The 18,294-nt window shown below is 26.4% G+C and overlaps 1 protein-coding gene across 2 annotated transcripts; it reads left to right on the plus strand.

Moving 5' to 3' along the window:
• The first annotated feature begins 96 nt into the window (after window positions 1-96).
• Window positions 97-14,462, plus strand: LOC107455550 (SPRY domain-containing protein 3). 2 transcript variants are annotated; one of them, XM_043040487.2, is made up of 8 exons: window positions 97-234; window positions 341-424; window positions 3,844-4,238; window positions 6,273-6,428; window positions 8,491-8,548; window positions 8,659-8,718; window positions 10,669-10,946; window positions 12,834-14,462. In XM_043040487.2, the coding sequence occupies exons 2-8, from the start codon at window positions 370-372 to the stop codon at window positions 12,969-12,971; spliced, it is 1,140 nt and encodes a 379-aa protein (XP_042896421.1). In that variant the 5' UTR covers window positions 97-234; window positions 341-369; the 3' UTR covers window positions 12,972-14,462. The 2 variants fall into 2 exon arrangements, with proteins under 2 accessions (XP_042896421.1, XP_042896420.1); XM_043040486.2 differs by having other exon boundaries at window positions 199-255.
• The last annotated feature ends 3,832 nt before the right edge of the window (window positions 14,463-18,294 follow it).

Genomic DNA, 18,294 nt, shown 5'->3' on the forward strand with positions numbered 1-18,294 from the left:
AATGTAATCTAGTGAGAATATCCTTAACAGAGTTATTTACTATAGAATATATTTTTTATTCATAATATAGTAAGCTAGCTATAAAATTTTAAAAAAGTGTGTTAAATATATTTAGTTCCTGCTTTGTTTTCATTTCTCTTCTTATAACTTTGTTTGGTTTGTTTTCTTTCTTTTAGTTAAGGCAGCTCATTACAACCATACTCCTTTAAAAATTGGTGAAAGTTGACGACGGATGTATGAAATTTCTTTCTGATGGTTTTTTTCCTAAATATTTATTAAATTATTTTTCTGTATATATTTATTATTTTTTAGCCAGTCTAAATATATTTTCTAATTAAAGGTGACGCATGTTTACCTTTATCGAGTGAAATGCCTGTAAACTACAAGAAGGATCCGATGGCTGAATATGTCAACGAAGCTATAGGTTTGTTTACAAATATTCCTGTCATAGTTGTGTTATGAAATTTTTTATTTAATGCTATGGAAAAGGGTAATTTAAATAAAGTCTATGCACATGATTTATTTATATTTTTTTTAGCTTTCATTATTTGCGTTAGTATTAGTTTTGTTGAAAATATTTATTAAACGAGCCCATTTAATGATTGCTGCTGATGCCTAACTGATAATTTCATTTTTTTAAATTAATCAGTGTATTATTAATTTCATTTTAGGCTTCAGCTCTTTATGAAATAAAATTTAAAAGTTTGTAAATTGTGTTGTTTTTTATTAATTTTTTTACTCAATTGTTGAATAATTTAACTCTAATTTTTATTTTCTTTCCTGCTTTAGATGTTAAAAACTTTTCTACAACTATATGTCATTTAATCTAATTAATTTTATATTACATCATCCAATTTTTTTAAAAAATTTAGTACCACTTAAATGTTTTTTTTCTTCCTCTTTGTATTAGTAGCTATTTATAAAATTCCTTGTCTGAACGTATCAAATTTTTTTTTCCATACTGAAATGCCTGAATCTAGGTAGTTTTAATACACATATATATTTTGACACTCACTGTTTCCTGAATAAATCTGTATATACAGTTCATTGTCTTGTTAAACCTAGTTTAATGTGTTTAACGAAAAAGCTTTATTCAATATATGGAATAATTTACAAGAATATTAAATTCTATAAAATATTGTTACTTTTTTTTTTCAAGCAGTTTAATATTTTCACCTCAGTTCACCATATAAAAAAACTGATATGCTAGTTTTCACCTCAAATTTAATTTCCAACATGTGTTTTTGTAAACGATACAGAAATAGTTTTAAAAGTAAAACAATCTCACAAATACTAGCAAAAAAAAAGATAGTATAACTGTTTGTATAATTATTGCATTTGTAAAAACAATTTTAATTTTTATGTGAGAGAAGTCTGTGGAGATAAAATCTCAAAATTCTCCTTTGCTAGCTTGTTTTATGACCAAATGCTTAAGAATAGCAAGCAACTTTTGTTCATCACAATGTTGTGTTTGAAATCAAATAACAGTATTAATATTTCATTGAGAACTAAATTTGCTGACTATTTAATTTTTTATTATGAAAGAACAGATCATCATTTCATCATCAGTATAAGGCCGCATTAGTTTTTAGGTGCTCATTTTTATGTGTTAAGTAAAGGCTGATTAATACTAAGAGCTAATTATCAAAATGAAATCCATTTGCTTCATTTTTTAAGGGTTTTTGTACAAAGTTATAGAATAGTTTAAAGATAATTACTGAAATAAAGAATTTTATTATTTCACTCATTGGAATTAAATACATGTAAATAACATTTATATTCGAATTAAGGAAATGTTAATTTTGCTAGAAAGTTACAAAGTCCTTATTGTAAATTTATTTATTTTTTCCTATTATTGTTATTTTTTACCTTGAAAGTTTTTGTGACTTTCTTTTTACGAGCTTTGTAGGACTTGTCTAGCATCTGAGGAAGGAACGTCCACACTCCATTTATGAGATTGCACCTTTATATTTTGATGTAATCTTTCTTGTTTTCTTTTAAACAATTGATTTTTCATAAACTTTAAGTAGGAAAAAAAAGGAACTTTTGAAGTTATAGTTATATTCTTAACTATATTCTATCTTAACTGCACATTCTTATAAATCTTCTATAGGATTTTATTTGTATATTTTTGTAGCAAAATTTATGCTTTCCTGCTTTATTACTAAGCTTAAAACTTTGATATAAAATGAATTCACTACTACTATACTACTACCTGTAAATAAATTAAACCTATAGATGATAATCCTATGATTGATGATGTATATTTAAGCTCCGACTAAACAAGAATAAATTTTTGTGCTTAGAATTCTAATTATATTGTCCCCTTACCACCATCTTTGAAAAAAATAAAAAGTTGTTTGGTATGCAATATACATGTACATATACCATGTATATTGCTACATTGCATGTATATTCACCATGCATATTGCTATATGTGTATCTGTAACCAACTTGTTAATATTTGAGTTTTTATGGTTTTTTTTTATATAGGTTAGGGAATTTTAAAGTATTAAAATAAGTCAGAGAATGGTCAGTGAAAATCTGAATTTTCAGCAAAAACGTGGAAAAAAGTTTTACATTTTAATACTAATTTTATGGGAATTTCCATACCACATGCAATTTCTTCAATGGATAATGGGTTATCAGAGTTAGATTATATAGACGCTTGCCATTTGCAGATTTTTTTTGAAAATAATAAGTGGTGATTGTATTACACTAAAATATACTGAAGTTCTATATCTGTAAATCTGGTAATTCTTACATTTATAAGTGTTCTCGTTTTTAAGAAAAATTAAGTTCAACTTTATCCTGAAAGGTTTTTTTTTCCTTAGTAGAAATATATTTGCGCAGTTTACAAAATAGGCATCACAATTTGCATTAAACTGGTCAATGAATGAAACACAAATAACACATTAATTCAGATTATAATCAAAGGAAATAAAATTCAAAATAAAGATGAAATTCAAAGAATATATTATTCAGAAAATAACCAAATGCTGCTATTCATATGATTTAGAAATTAGAAGGTCGGGATTTGTATTCAGGCGGTTTTAAAATCACATATCACGTTTGGTATTGGCAGGATTTAAAAGAGTTAAGAAAACTAATTCTATAGACAAAGATGAAATAAAGTGTAAATTTCATATCATATTAAAATTCAAACCATATTTGTAACATTTAAATTCTATGTCATATCCTCCAAATGTTTAAAAAAAAATAATTTTTTTTTCAGTGCAGCTAATCTTTTTTCAAAAATCTGTATAAGTCAGAAAAATTTATTTTTAAAATAGTGTTTAGAACCCTGTAATCATATAAACTTTCTGCAAACACAAAATCTCAAAAATCTTTCTTCGAGTAATTCATTGGCGCTTCTAATTTCAACGCTTTCATCGACTTAATTTTGACGAAATTTGTTCAGAAACCACTCATTCTTTAAAACTATTTTGACTATTTTACATACCAGCCTATTATTTCTTAAAATTTAGCAGTTTTTGTTTATTTAAAATATAAGTTGCGGAAAGACATTTTAATACAAACGTTTAATAAATGTCCTTATAAAATTCCTTGCTGTTCATTCAATTTTCAATGCTTTAAAGTCAAATTTACAATCATTTTGATAGTTTTTTTTAAATTTGTGAGTAATTCTATAAAATTTTCCGAACAGAGTTCTTGTATTTTATGCATATCTGCCTATAATATAGTAAACAAAATGAGTTGAAAAAAATTTTATTGCTTGCAAAAATTATTTTAAAGTTTTGCTGTGAAACATGTGGCAAAAATTTCATATTCTCAACTCCATCTTAATAATAATAATTAATTTCAAAATATTTTTAATTTCAGCTGTCAGAGATGATATGCGTAAAGAATATGATCCTTACACTCCTGCTCATCAGACTATTGACATGATCATTAGCAGAATGGTTAATCTACAAAATGCAGGTGTAAACATGGCTGTAGGAAATGATGTTAAAAGTGGTGTACCAAAGAATTTAGAATTGTGTTTATCTGATTCTGAAGAAATGAAGTCTCCATCTCGTCAAAAATCTCAAACTGTTAAGTCGTTTAAAGAAACATGTGCTAAAGAGACCGATAAACAAAGAGTCTCTAAAACTGAGAAAAAAACTGTTAAACTTACCCAAGTGCCTTCCTGTGACAGTGTTATGCATTTTTTACCAATTGACTATAGCAAACGCAATCCATGGCGTAGAATAATAGGCTTTCATGCATCCACTTTAGTGAGTTTTCAATTGAATTAACTATCTTACCATGTAGCAGTAAAGTTATGCATATTTATAAATATTTTTATACATTTTATTTTTTTTGTATCTTATATCCGTTGTTAAACAGCTGACCCAATTTTTTGGGTTTACGATTACTTATGTTCAACTCCGTAGCCTTGTAATTTTGAACCAGTCCAGAAAACAAAGAAACTGAAACTCCTGGATCAGTACCCCCAGAAGTATTGATTTGTTATGGGAACATGTAGGACTTTGCGACTCGACAGATTTTACGTGTATCAGTCTCCATTTACTGTGTGGGGAATCTTCGGCCGGCTGGGATCGAACTCTTGGGCATGGGTCCAGTGCCCTACTAACCAGGCTATCCCGGCCCTTTTATACATTATTTATCATTTTACATATTATGTATATATAAATATGCATATTTGTGTGTTTATTCTTTCTTCGTTTTTTATCATTTTTGGATTTTTCAGCATAATTTGATATTGATTTTTCATATGCTTATTTCTTTCATTATCAATTTTGTTTTTGTGCTTTGTAATCTTAAAAATATGATTAAAATATAATATTATTTTATTTATTAATTTTATAAATTTAACTTTTTTTTTCCATCTTATTATTTTCTATTAATTTTCTGAGATGGTCCATGCAGAGTTACTACTCTAATAAAAACTGATATAGTTTATTCTGCAATTTAAATGTGGACCTTCTTGGAAAATTGTGAATTTACCCAAAGATTTTTTTTTGAAATTTGTAACTATTGTAATTTTTTTTACTTAAAAATTAACTATTATCTTTTTACATTTTGAACTTATTTGTAACAGGAATCTGTGTAGTCCAAATCTACTACATATAAGTGGTTACCTTCACAAATTCACTGTTCGATAAAACTGTACTTTCACAAATATAGCGTTTGGAATTATTTTCCTTGCACAAAATACTTTTTATAAATAAAGCAAGTATTCTAATTTTGTTCTTCCCTCCAAAAAATTTGGTTCCATGGTGATTGTTCAAAATGATAATTTCCAAAATATTTAGGAGTCAATAGGAATGCATATTGATTTAAGATGGAACCTACTGTAGGATCGTTACAATATAACAGAAAATTTTTCTCTTCATCTTTGACGGTTGCTTTTCCTTCCTTTTAACTGTAGAACGGCAGAGATGGGTTATAGAGAATTTTCTCCTACAAGTTCATTCACTGCTTTAATTTTATTATCCTTAATACTTATCTATTTTTTTATTTTTAAGGGGGATTTTTTAATCATTTCCATTTGATTTTTTATGCATAGTTTTTATTGTTAAAAAGGTAAATATGTTATTCGATTTTACTAGATTTACAAATTATGCATAACAATTAATTTAATCTTGTTTTGCAAGTGATGCATTGGGATATGTAAGTTATGCGACCTCTGGGTCTTACATCAACATTTATTATTCAAAATATTTATGTGTGTACAATTTATTAAATAAAAATAATCATATATCAGTTTTACAAAATTTTAAAACCATATTTTTTTTATTTATTTTTTNCTTTTTTTTTTTTGAAAAAAATAAAGTACTAATTTTATTATTTCCTTGCATTTTTTATATGTGTTTTTTTTTTCTTCAATTTTTCAATTTATTTAAAAATTATGCCTAAGAGAACCTGGTAGTGGTTGGTATTACCAGCCATCAAAAACTGGCTACTAATACCCAACTTAAAATCAAAAACTTCGTCAAAGTTGGCTATAAATTCATTTTGATCAACTAGATCTAAATAATCAATGAAATCTTTTAGCTTTCTATTTTTTGTCATATCTTTTTTCTGATTAAGGCCTTGATCCACAATATTTATAGCTCACTTAAGAAAAAATTTTCCCATATGCTAACTCTAAAAAATCTAAATGGGTAATTGATGAAATAAATGTGATTTATACTCTGTTGAGAAATTAACTACATGTTATTATGATAGCTTTTTTAAATTTATTTTATGGCATGGCTTTACAAGTAACATATAAATAACTTTAAAAAATTATTTTAATTTTTTAGGAGTTACGAAGCTCTACTTATCCTGCACGGTCCAGTGTGAAAAAACTTAGATTTGCTCAAGCAAAAAAACCTCTAAATTATATGTATTCCTATTTTTCTGTAGAAATTATTGACTGTGATGAAAAAAGCAGTATTACTATAGGCATTTGTCGCAAAGTAAGTAACTTAAGCAAAGTAACTATTTTTTAATACAAGTTTAGAGTTTTGAAATTTTTTCAGAATATTTTTCTGTCATAATTTATGAACTTAAATAATTCCTCTAATTATAATTAGTTCTTTTGAGATTTGATTTAAAATATGTTAGGTCATATAATGTGCACTGATAATTGGGGATTATAGTTATAAAAATGTTTATGGGTTTAACCTATTTGTAACAAAAAGATATATTAAAATTAAAATAAGTAGTAGATTAATATGACTTAGCACATTATATAATTTTTTCTGGGTCAATCAAGAATTTTAGAAAAATAAAGGAATGGTTACTGAGATATCTCTTATGTCCTATGTTTAAATTATATTATTAAGTTCTTTTTTTAATTAAATTTTAGATCTAGATATTAGAATTCTATGTTTAGGAAGATATATCTTTCATACTTTATTTCAGTTGGATAAGTTTCTATTATTAAACAAAATATTTATAAATTATTATCAAATTTAATTCTATTTTTACACAAAATTGTCTTTGGTAGAGCAATTTGTGTAAATTAATAAAAATCTTTTAATTAACTCAATTCTAAGGACATAGCAAAATAAACAAAAAAATAACATTAACAGTTGTAAAATTATGACCAGTCACCTGTCTGAATTATTGTCATATCTTCCTGATTATGATTGTATTGAAATACTTTATTCTCGTCTATTTTTGTTTATCAGTTTTCATTGATTTAGTTTCATTATTACATAAATATCACTATCTCTTTCTGTAGCTCAGTGGTAATTCTGCATATTCCATTCTTGGAATCTTTTATTTGCATTTCTTTCCTATTTCTTCTAAACAGACCCCTGATTATAATATAAGTTTCAGATACGAAGCTTCATTAAAAATGAAAATATATTTTTTTAATGTCAACTTTCTCTTTGAGTAGGACTTTGGTTTCATACTGCTAATACTTTTGTTTAGGAATGTTTTTACTCATGTTTGTGACTGTACATTTCTTTATTAATTTTATTTCTGTTTCTTTGCTACCATGTCATATTGCTCAACGATTTCCGCTATTCATTCTTACGATTCAGAAATCATGCTGTTTAAAAATTCGATACCGCCGTTCATATTTACACAATTTTAAACTCCAATATCAGGATTATTGTAAGGACTTAAGTTTTTCTCTAATTAGTTACTATAAAGGTGTGATATTTTTCATTGATAGGTAATTTAATTGTAAATCTTAGTACAGTACAGAACCCGTTATCCGGAAATCAGAAAACCAAAAAACCGGAACGAAATTCGATAAATTTTCCCGCCATTTTTAAAAAAAAAAATTAATTTCCCTTATAAGATTTTAGGATTTTTCTTTCTTTTTTGAAAGATGTTTACCTTACCATCAGTTTGGAAATAATCCTTAGTGTATTACTCTATCGTTTTTTTTTTCTTCTTTTTAAGATTATTTCAAAAAAAAAAATTGTTTTTTTATTTGGGTTTAACAATAAAAGAACTGCTTTTTGTAGTGATTCAGAAAACCGGAAAAATCAGTTATCCGGAATAGCGATGGTCCCGATCGTTCCGGATAATCGATTCCCTACTGTGTACAAAAATTATGTTAATTTTGTCTGGTATACAAAATTATACCTTCATATAAAGTTTCTGCTCAAATTTTCAAGGCTTTTCACTTTGTGTCATAATTATTCCTAAAACAAGTACTTCAGGGCTATGGCCAGTGGATTGGTTTTCTAATGATAATAGTGAATTTGAAATTCAATGACTGTCTGTAAATGCACTCAATAAGTGTTTAGATGTCTGTTCGTTTTGCCTTCCAAATCCTTTGTGCTGTACTGAACCCGTAAGATTCATAAGTTTGAAATTGTGTTATTTTATTATTATAAATTTAAATTTGTGTTATTTCCTGTTACATCACAGCCATAACAATTGAATTTCTTTGTGCTTAAAACATTCATATTCAATTAAATTTACAATTAACAGTTTACAATTGACAATTAAAAGTTTTTAACTATGTTAAATTTTTTATTTTCTATGCATTAACTTTATATTTTCTCTTAATAGGACTATCCTAGTAAAATATTTCCTGGAAAGACAGCTGGTTCTATAGGTTATTTTTCAGGTATAATATTTTCTTAAATTTATTTTAAAAAATGTGCTAATAGCAACAACAACAAAAAATATTGTTTAATTTGTTAAAATCTTATTGTAATTATATATTTTTTTCTTTAGATACTGGTTCTGTTCTGCTTAGAGATTCTGTGCAATTAAATGGCCAAAAATTTTCGAAAGGTTTAAATTTTTTTTCTTTTTATATTTTTTGAAACTTGATTCTCTACACTAGTTTTTTTATATTCCTCGGGTGTTAAATTTTGTTATTTTTATATAATGTGACTACTTTTGTGATATGATTTTACATCAAAAATATTTTGCAATCTATTTATTAAGCTTACAATTATGCTACCTATGCTATTCTAGTCTGTCATCAGTTTAACTACAAATTGTCATAGCATCAGCTAAAGTTTTCCTTTTGAAATTTACCATTAGGTAATTTAGATGTATGAAAAATTATTGGATACTATTTCTGCTAGAATGTGATAGTTTTTTCCTCCAGAGTTGTTTTGGGAGTTTTGTTTTAACTTATTAAAAGATTAATAATAATTCCATAATAATTAACATAATTTTGTTTTAGTTTTAGAAGTAACTTTTTATTAAAATATTTAAAATAGTTATTTTTGAAATATGTATTTTATCATAAAGAATTGTAATATATTAAATTTGGTCTTTTACTAAATCTAAATTCAATGTTAGCACAAAAGTTTTAAATATATATAAAAAATTCTTACATGAATTGCTCACCAGATATACATTAAGAAGTGAAAATATCTAACATTCCCCCAAATACATTCCAATAAGTCTTGTTTGTAAAACAATTAATGCAGTGAATCTTATGACTTATTAAAACTGCCCAAGAAGTTAATGACTCCACATATCTAGTACATGTTTGTTTTTTAAATGAAATTTCTTTTTTCAACTTTCAACTTTTTTTTTCTTTCCATTTTTGATATTTTTATGCTCCCAAATTTCTCTTTTTTATTAAATCCCAGAAAAAGTGAGAAAAATAAACTTTTTAAAAGAATACACTCTAATACGTTTCTAACGTAACAGAAACAAAAGGCTGTATTTTCCTTGTTAAATCCAGAATTTTGCTAAATAAGATAAGTGGTTCCAACTGTATTTAAAAGTAAAATTATTTTTAAAAATTTTTGACATATGTATAGCGTTTTTAAAAAGTGCTTAAAGGTGCTTATTTTCTATATTAGTCTTTTAAAAGCCTTTAAAGGTGCTTTTTTTTATTGAGTGTTTTTAAAAAGTGCTTAATTTTCCTTTTTTCAAAATGAGATTTTACCATCACCATGTTGGTTTTCGCTGTGAATTTTGCAAAAAGGCACAATTCACATTGTTCTATTCAACGTTTTCGCTATTAATTCAAACCCAATCAATCTACTTCGGCATATTGTCAGTCCGTAGCGTATGAGAACGCCATTCGTTTTACATGATTCAAAATTTCGTAATTTTTGACAATTGTCAAAAACAATGCCAAAAATTTTTTTTTTTACATGTAGGTTAAAACACGATAAAACCGTCACTTGTCAAAAACTTTCCAACCTTGCCTAATTATGATATTTTTTTAAAGTGCTTACAAATATTTTTTGAGTGCTTGAAAAGTGCTTAAAAGGTGCTTATTTTTTGTTGAATAATTTCGCTATGCACCCTGATATACATATGTAAAATGATGCAGTCGGACCGAGCAGGAAAACAGACGCAGGATTTTAATTAAATCAGAGTAACTTTTATTTGATCATTCTTAGTTGAGTGGGAGCGAAGAAGTGATGTTTACTCCATCAGCAAACAGTCTTTCTGGTAGGGAAAATCTTGCAAAAAATCCTAAAATGTCTCTATTTAGGGAAAAGAGAGAAATCTCAGAAATTACTATTGGTTAATTAAATAGATCACGCGATTCCCACAAAGGTTAAAAGGAAAAATATCTTTATTTAAATTTATGTATAGTTGGCTAAAAATAGATTTAGAAACAGGATGTGGTTTTTTAAAAGTATGATAAAGTGCTTCGATTTGAAGAATTAAATAGTAATAAATTAGGAGTTGTTTTATAACGAAGAAACTAACATAAAAAGATTAATTGAAGCTTTTTATGTTACATATATATATTATTTTTTTCAGGTGATGTTATAGGTTGTGGTATAATATATCCTCCTGATTACAAAAAATATGTTGATTTATCAACTGATGACAACAGTGATGGCATGTCTGATGTAGTGCTAACTTCCATATTGGATAGGAAATCCATGGATTTTGTCCGCAGTGTACTGAATCTTAATGCACAAAAGGAAGGGGATATGGACTCTGAAGGTGCTTCTTGGGATTCTCAAGCCAAATTGGAAGGAACTGAGTGTGATCATTACAATGAAAATTTTGTTGAAAGTCGGACCCAAGTTGAAGTGAGTAATTGAAATATTTGGTGGTTCAGGTACTTTAAAGACTGTATACATATGCAGTCCACTCTCTTTAACCCTTTGATATGAAATTTTTATTTAACATGTTTTTCATACTTTTTTCATTATTTTGTATGAATTTAGGTCAAAATAAGTGAAAAATATTATATTTAGCATTTTGATTACCTCCAGTTATGAAATACAGCATAAAATACCAGTGTCTTTTTATGCATTAACAGTAAAATCTTATAAACACGACTCATTTCCAAAAAATAATTTTTCAAATTTATGCTTATTTGCAGTTATTTAGATTTAAAAAAACAGTTATTCATCATAGAAATGTATTTAATTTACAAGATCAGTTATTAAATTTTTGAATATAAATAAAGCAGAAAAATTCTAACTACTTCTCTTTTTGGATTTCATATTTTTATACAAATGTAATTCTGATAATCTAACAGATTTTTTTAGTAACTATTAGACTTTAATAATTAAAAAAATACCAAAATATATTTTTGCTTGCAATTAGAGTGTCATAAAAAATACATATAAAAAAATGGACACGGGTGTCTCATCTGTGTCAAAGAGTTAAGCAAACTTCGAAATCATTAATTCTCACTATTGTGAATAATATTGAGTCATTGCATTGTGTAGTTTCATAAAAGAAAGAATCTAGTTAGTTACATTATTATTACCTCATTTAGACTGCAGGGTCCCTTACAACAAGAGCTCCTCAAATTCTGTTGCCCATCTTGAAAAACATTTTTTTTTAACCATTATGTTGTGTTAAAATATTTATAAAAATGTATCAGAGTTTTTTAAGTGATGATCCCATTTATATTTGTAGGAACAGAATATCCGCGCACCTGAAAAGTCATGAATTTCTGTATTGAACGAAATTTGTCATGAAACGTCATGGATGTAGGTCGCCGAAAAATTTTTTTTTTTCAAAATGGAATCCCCCCAATTTTATGGTGTTCCGAATATCTGAATTTGTAACAAAACCCCCACTCAGAGTCATATTTTATTAAAATATAAAAAGTTTTTATCATGTTCTTTAAAATTTATGGTGTTCTTTCAAAAAATGAAAGAAAAAACATCATTTCTAAAGCGAAGTATCTTTTAAACTTCTGTGATTTCAGAATCATTATTATTTATTTTTTTATTTTATCAATTTAAAATTCCAGCTAAAGCAAGCCAGTCATTGGCAAATTTTTTTTATTCTGAAATGAGAACAGAAAAATTGGGAGTATTTCTTTCCTTTCTGATGAACATGAAAAGTATCTTCGGAATATAATTCTACTGAAAAAAAATTTTAAAGAATTATTTGCTCAGCTATTATTTTTTCAGCTATTTTATTGCCTCAACTCTTTCTTTACTCTGTTTTTTAAATTTGAAATCAATAAATATGAAGATGCAGAGTATAACAGTTTTGGTTATACCTATAATTTTAATTAATGTTATTATAATGCTTTTTAAATTTATTATTCTGTTTTTGTCAGAGAAAATAGTATTTTCTTTAAGTCATTAAAAGTTCTTGGACTTAGTCATTAAAGGCATGAATTTGAAAATCGAAAATGTGGCAGATACCCTGTAGGAACCTTAAGAACGTTTATATTTATGTTCTCTTATACAAAAGTGCTGTGTAGAACAAATTCAAATATTGAATTGCTTTACTCATAGTAAATGTCAAAATATATTGTTGAGCCCTGATACTAGCAAAACAGACACCCAGTGATCTATCGTGCAGGGTAGAACCTTTACTGTAATGTGTTAAAAACTGGGCGTTTTTTTTTTCTGCCAAAAAAACCTTGGAAGAGGACAATCTTGTGTTTAAAATAAAATTGACATCTATTTGTTTCAGTTTCTTAGTTTTGTTATTTTTATTTTTAGGTTTATTTCACTCACAACATGCAAGTTATTGGAAAAGTCTTGGCACATATTCCTATTGGTGGTTTCTATCCTACCATCCATATCTTTTCATCAAGTGCAATCAAGATGAAAGTGGATTTAAACCCACCCTCTTCTTAAAGCAGTGAAAAGTAACTTTTAGAAACAGTTTGTAAATATAGGATTACTGATACTCTGGATGGGCTGTTTATTGCTGTCATTTGGGTTAGCACCTTAGTTGTGTTGTTAAATTTGTCATTGTAATTTTTCATAGTTTTAATTAAAACTATGCCACATATTTTTTTTGCTTTATTAGTTCCTATAGTAAGTATTATTCAAACAATTTTTAAATTATTTTTCAATTTAACAGGAATGCTTGATAACTTATTTTGTCAAGCCTACAAACATTGGATATAGTGCTTAGTTATAAAATAAATTTTTTGTATTCTGGCATGTTTTGGGTACTAAGTAATACAGATAAAGCATTCATTAATTTCAGCATAAAAAATTCTTTAAGTTAATAATTATTTTAGAGTATGTCACATTCTCTGTGGCTATTGTACAAGCTTATTCATATTGCATATAAATCCTGGTGAGACTGTGGCTGTATTTTTTCTGGTAATTCCTGGAAAACAAAGAATATATGACTTACGTGTCTGTGCCCAGATTAAGAAAAAACAAATAGCTGAAACTGTGATACAGTTAAAAAAAATATATATCTTTGTTTGATATATAGTGAAAAGTCTCGTATTCAGAATCGTCGGGACTTCCACATGTCCGAAAAATAACTTTTACCAGATAGTAAGTCTTTAAGGTAAAAAATTTCAAAAGATATGCTATTAGATAAAAAGAAATAATAAAAGATAATTAGTTTGAAGTTTATATGTTTTCTTGTTTATTTTAATTAATCGAAGAATGTTAGGTTAGTTAAAATGTATAAATAAAAGTAAGCAAGTGATAATTTGCGCTTTCTCTTTTTGGAATAAAAGCACTTTTTTTTTATTCCTTTGATGTGATGAATTAGCAATGAAGATAATTAAATAAAAATGACATTAAAAAACAAACCTCAAATTCTAAAAGTAAATTTATGGGATTAAAAATTTATAATTTATAGGGAAACTGAGCTTGACTGGTGATGTTCTTTTCAAACACAATTAATATTTAACTTCATTAATACTCATTGTTTATTCTTATCACCAAAATTTGTTTTTCTTTAACTGCTCTTTTCAACAATTCTTTTAGGGTGCTCATTAAAGCAGAATAAATGTTTATCTATCAAAAAAGCAGTGATAAAAAATAGTTGGAAAAAATTTTTTGAAAAAGAAAAGATTTATCAATTTTAATTGTTAAAGAGTGCCCAGAAAATAAATGTCCGAATATGGGACATAGTACTGTATTTTGAAATTTCTTCTTTATTTCCATTTTTAAAAAGCGTTTGATTTTAACTTTTTCAATTGAATAGATTGTACCAGTATATAAACAAACATTTATTTCTGAACTGTTAATCATTTTATGTTTATTATAAAATTTGTTACATTTAATATTGTAAGCATTTTTGTCTGCTACTATATTGCATGTACTCCTGCACATTATTGCTGGATTTATTTTCTAATAAACATCACAATCATCTAATTTCAATATATGGAATTATGTTCTAGATTCAATAAGTTAACATTTCTGTCTACAATGTGTTTGTTTTAGCCTGTTGAATGTGTGATTTAGATGTTAAACATCTTCAACATCCTACTTTCATAAAATTCCTATTTTTTTTTTCGTTGCATGTATTTAATTTCTATAGAACTATTTTTTACATTAACATATTTACTAAATATAAAATATATTGATTAAGTATCCTTAATGACAAAAAAGGAATTATTATAATACCTAATCTTTTTTTCGCATTTTAATTTGAAGTTCTAATTATTTTATTTTTTTTATTTTAAATTTCTTGATCTGAAATTATGTCTTTAGTTTCTGTAAAAAATGTTTATTATGTTAGATCTAATTTTTGTTTTCCTTTTTATCATTTCCTTATTTAAATCATTTACTCTTTATTGTTTTTAATTTATTTCAATACTGCAGGTTTTGATGTTTGAGGCATTTTTTTTTTAAATTTAAAACTTGTGTACTCCCATTACAGCTTATATTAAACTTCCATGGCATTGCCGATTTTTTACACTAAATAAAGTGACTGCTATGATTATGAAAGCTGCATATTTTTATAAAGAATTTTATTGTAAAAAATGTACATGCATTTTCGCTAATGCTTTTATACATGACTATATATTTTTAAAAGCTGATTAGTTATAGATGAACTGTTATTTGTCATCCATTCATATATGCTGTTCAAATTTTTTACATAAACAATTAAGTCCATTTTCTGAGCTATTACTCATACTTGCTTCTATATTTTTGACTATTTACATGCATAAGCTTTACAAATCTATCTTTGAAGGGATGCTGCATTATCCGCAATAAATTTCACCCTAATCTGCAATAAATTTCACCCTAATGCCATTTATTTATTATTTCCCATGCAGTGAATTTAAAATGAAAAAAATTATTAATAAAAATTTATGTTTACTTGATTATTAGATCAATTCTCTTTTACTATTAGAATGAGCTCACTTGTGTTGCAAATAGATTAAATATCTGATCTTCTTTTTATGCATTCACGCTATCCTCTAGATCAGTAATAGTGAACCTGTTTCGATTAGTGTGCCAGTCAAATAACGGTTTATTGTTTACTGATGTCTATTGTGCCATTAGTTATATTTTCTTTTTAAAAGCTAATCTGTAAGCTACTGCTTTGATTTCAAACCATTAAATTACATTGTGTAACTATATTTACTGTTTAGTTATTAATTTGCTTAAACAATGTGGTTTCTTAAACTAGATTATTTAGAATTCGTTGGAGAAAATGCCTGCTCACAACATTGTACTATATTGCAAATTTGATAATAATCTGTAATTTCGTTTGGGTTTTCTCTTTACAATGCATCTCACTCGTGTACTTCTCAAGGGAAAGGTGCATAGCATTTTTCAAAAGTGCTTAGAGGTGCTTATTTTAGATTTTTGTTTTTTAAGTCCTTAAAAGTGCTTTTTTTTAATATGGTGTTTTTAAAAAATGTTCAATTTTCCCTTTTCAAAAATGTTCTTTTTTTCTTTACCATTTCGATTTCCACTACGTATTCTGCGTGATAAAGCGTGGTTTTCACATTGTCCTATTCTACGTTTTTGCAAATCATTTCGGTGCTCCGTTGGTACATAGCGTATGATAGTGTCAATCATTTTACATGTTTGATGCAATACTTACTGGTCTACATGTGCGTATACTAAACTGGGTTTGGTGTGATTCTTGCTCTCTCATGTACAACTCTGTTGCATTTTGCAAAATATTCTCAATTTCAGGCTGCATTTTCCACCCTCTGAAATCAAACCGATCAATCTCCATCTTTTTGTGGAGGCTTATATAATCAAGAAAAGAGTTCTTTATGTCAGAAACTAATTATTCTATCATGATCATGTAAAGTCTTAAAAAATTATTTTGCATTTTGTTAATGTATGTGGAGCTTAAAAATATTTCTTGTCCTTAAAAGGTGCTTATTTTATGTTGAAAGATTTGGCTACGCACCCTGTACCCCTATGACAAGAACTTATATAGTGAGAGCAGTAGTCAGCTTTTGGTACTTTAGTCTTGGAAATTTTTTTAAAAAAATATTTCGTTTTGTGAATGTATTTGAATGAAAATAATTTAATATGAATTTCTTGTGTCCTATTGAAATACACGCCACTTACCATAGATTCACCATCTCTGCTCTTGATAGAAAGATATTTAACAAACAAAAAATAGAATTTTTCATGAAAGCTTTTTGTTATTTAACTTATAACTCGATAATAAAATATTAATAATCAAACACTTTTAGTACTAGAATTTCCAAGTAGGTGGTGTGTAGAGTTGGTCAAAAGTATTTTTACTTTCGAAAGCTAATAAACTAAAAACCTCTATGATATTATTTTTCTTTAATTGTATTACTGTTGTTCCAATTGTGAATTAAGAATGTTCTGAATAAATTTTCTTTTGCTTAAAACTGTTACACCTGCTGAATATGACAATATGAATGTCTTTTTTTAATTATGATTACCACTTTGTTTTAATGGTGCCAAGTTTTTTTTAAATAATTTTTAATAAAAGTTTTTTAAAGTAATTTGGAATGGCACAATCAAATTTATTTAAGGTGAAATTAATGCTCCAAATTGATGTTCTCCTTTGTAATATCATAAAACTAAGGTATTCTTCTAAATTTAATTTAGATTTATTTTTTACTGAAAATTTTTTGGTTCTTTTTTTCTTTCCAATTTAAAGTATTCTTTTTATTAAAAATTGGTTTTTAGATGCAAAAATCTTATTGGAATATGTTTCTAATAATTTTACAACAGAGATTAGGCTTTGTTTGAAAAATTCTAAATTGTTTGGTATTGTAAGAATGTATTCAAAATTTTGTTTATTTCATTTGTTTTAGTAAAAAATTATTACAGAAGTTGTTTTTAATATTTTGATCATAAATGTTTACCAAATGAGCATAGATTTTGTAGTTATGTCATTTGAGTAATCTATATGATCTGTCAAATTCAACTGATATAAAATTTGATATTTAAATTAAACAATATATAAAATTTTTGGTACTAAAAAAATTTTTTTTAATGTCTATAATTAGTATTTATATATTTAATAAATCTATAGGTTAGCATCCCTAGATTTGTGAAAGTTTTTGCTTATAAATGTAAATTGCATTATTATAAATTATATTTTACTATTCTTCTCTAGCCTAACATTTTATGCCATAACTTTTTTCTCTCAATTTAATATGCATTGTTTGCTATTACCCTGTTAGTATATAAATTAGAAGTTTTAATTGCAAAATCAGCTCAATTGACTTTTTTTTTTTAATGTGTATGTGTGTACATGTATATACTTATACAGTCTGACTTCAATTTAATGAACTTCCATTTTGCAAATTTCTCTATTTTGCGATTTTTTTTTTCTTCGAAGAACCAAGAACATTTTGAAAATTTCTTCATAAAATAACTTCCAAATAATGTAGTGAATTTTGAATTTTCTATTAACCTTTCTTTAAGATCCACTTTCCCTATTTCCCAAAATATTTCGAAAAATTTCAAACTTGTTAACGCATTTTATGGGGGAAATGATAAAGCTGGATTCTTAGTCAGTGTGGAGGGTAAGGATGACACTCTTTTAGAAGATCTTTAAAAAATATGGGTACAGCTAAGAGAGAACTATGAAATTAATGATAATGTACTGATCTGATTAATGATTTTATTATTCTTTAGCCGCAACCACAGAAACATTAACTGAATCGAATATTTTGTACAGTGTGAAAAATTAAAACAATGCAGCAATAAATTGTGAGGAAGATGAAGAAATCACCAAATCTTCATATGA

Source organism: Parasteatoda tepidariorum, chromosome 9 (assembly GCF_043381705.1).
Source record: "Parasteatoda tepidariorum isolate YZ-2023 chromosome 9, CAS_Ptep_4.0, whole genome shotgun sequence".
NCBI classification, from domain to species: Eukaryota; Metazoa; Arthropoda; class Arachnida; order Araneae; family Theridiidae; genus Parasteatoda; species Parasteatoda tepidariorum.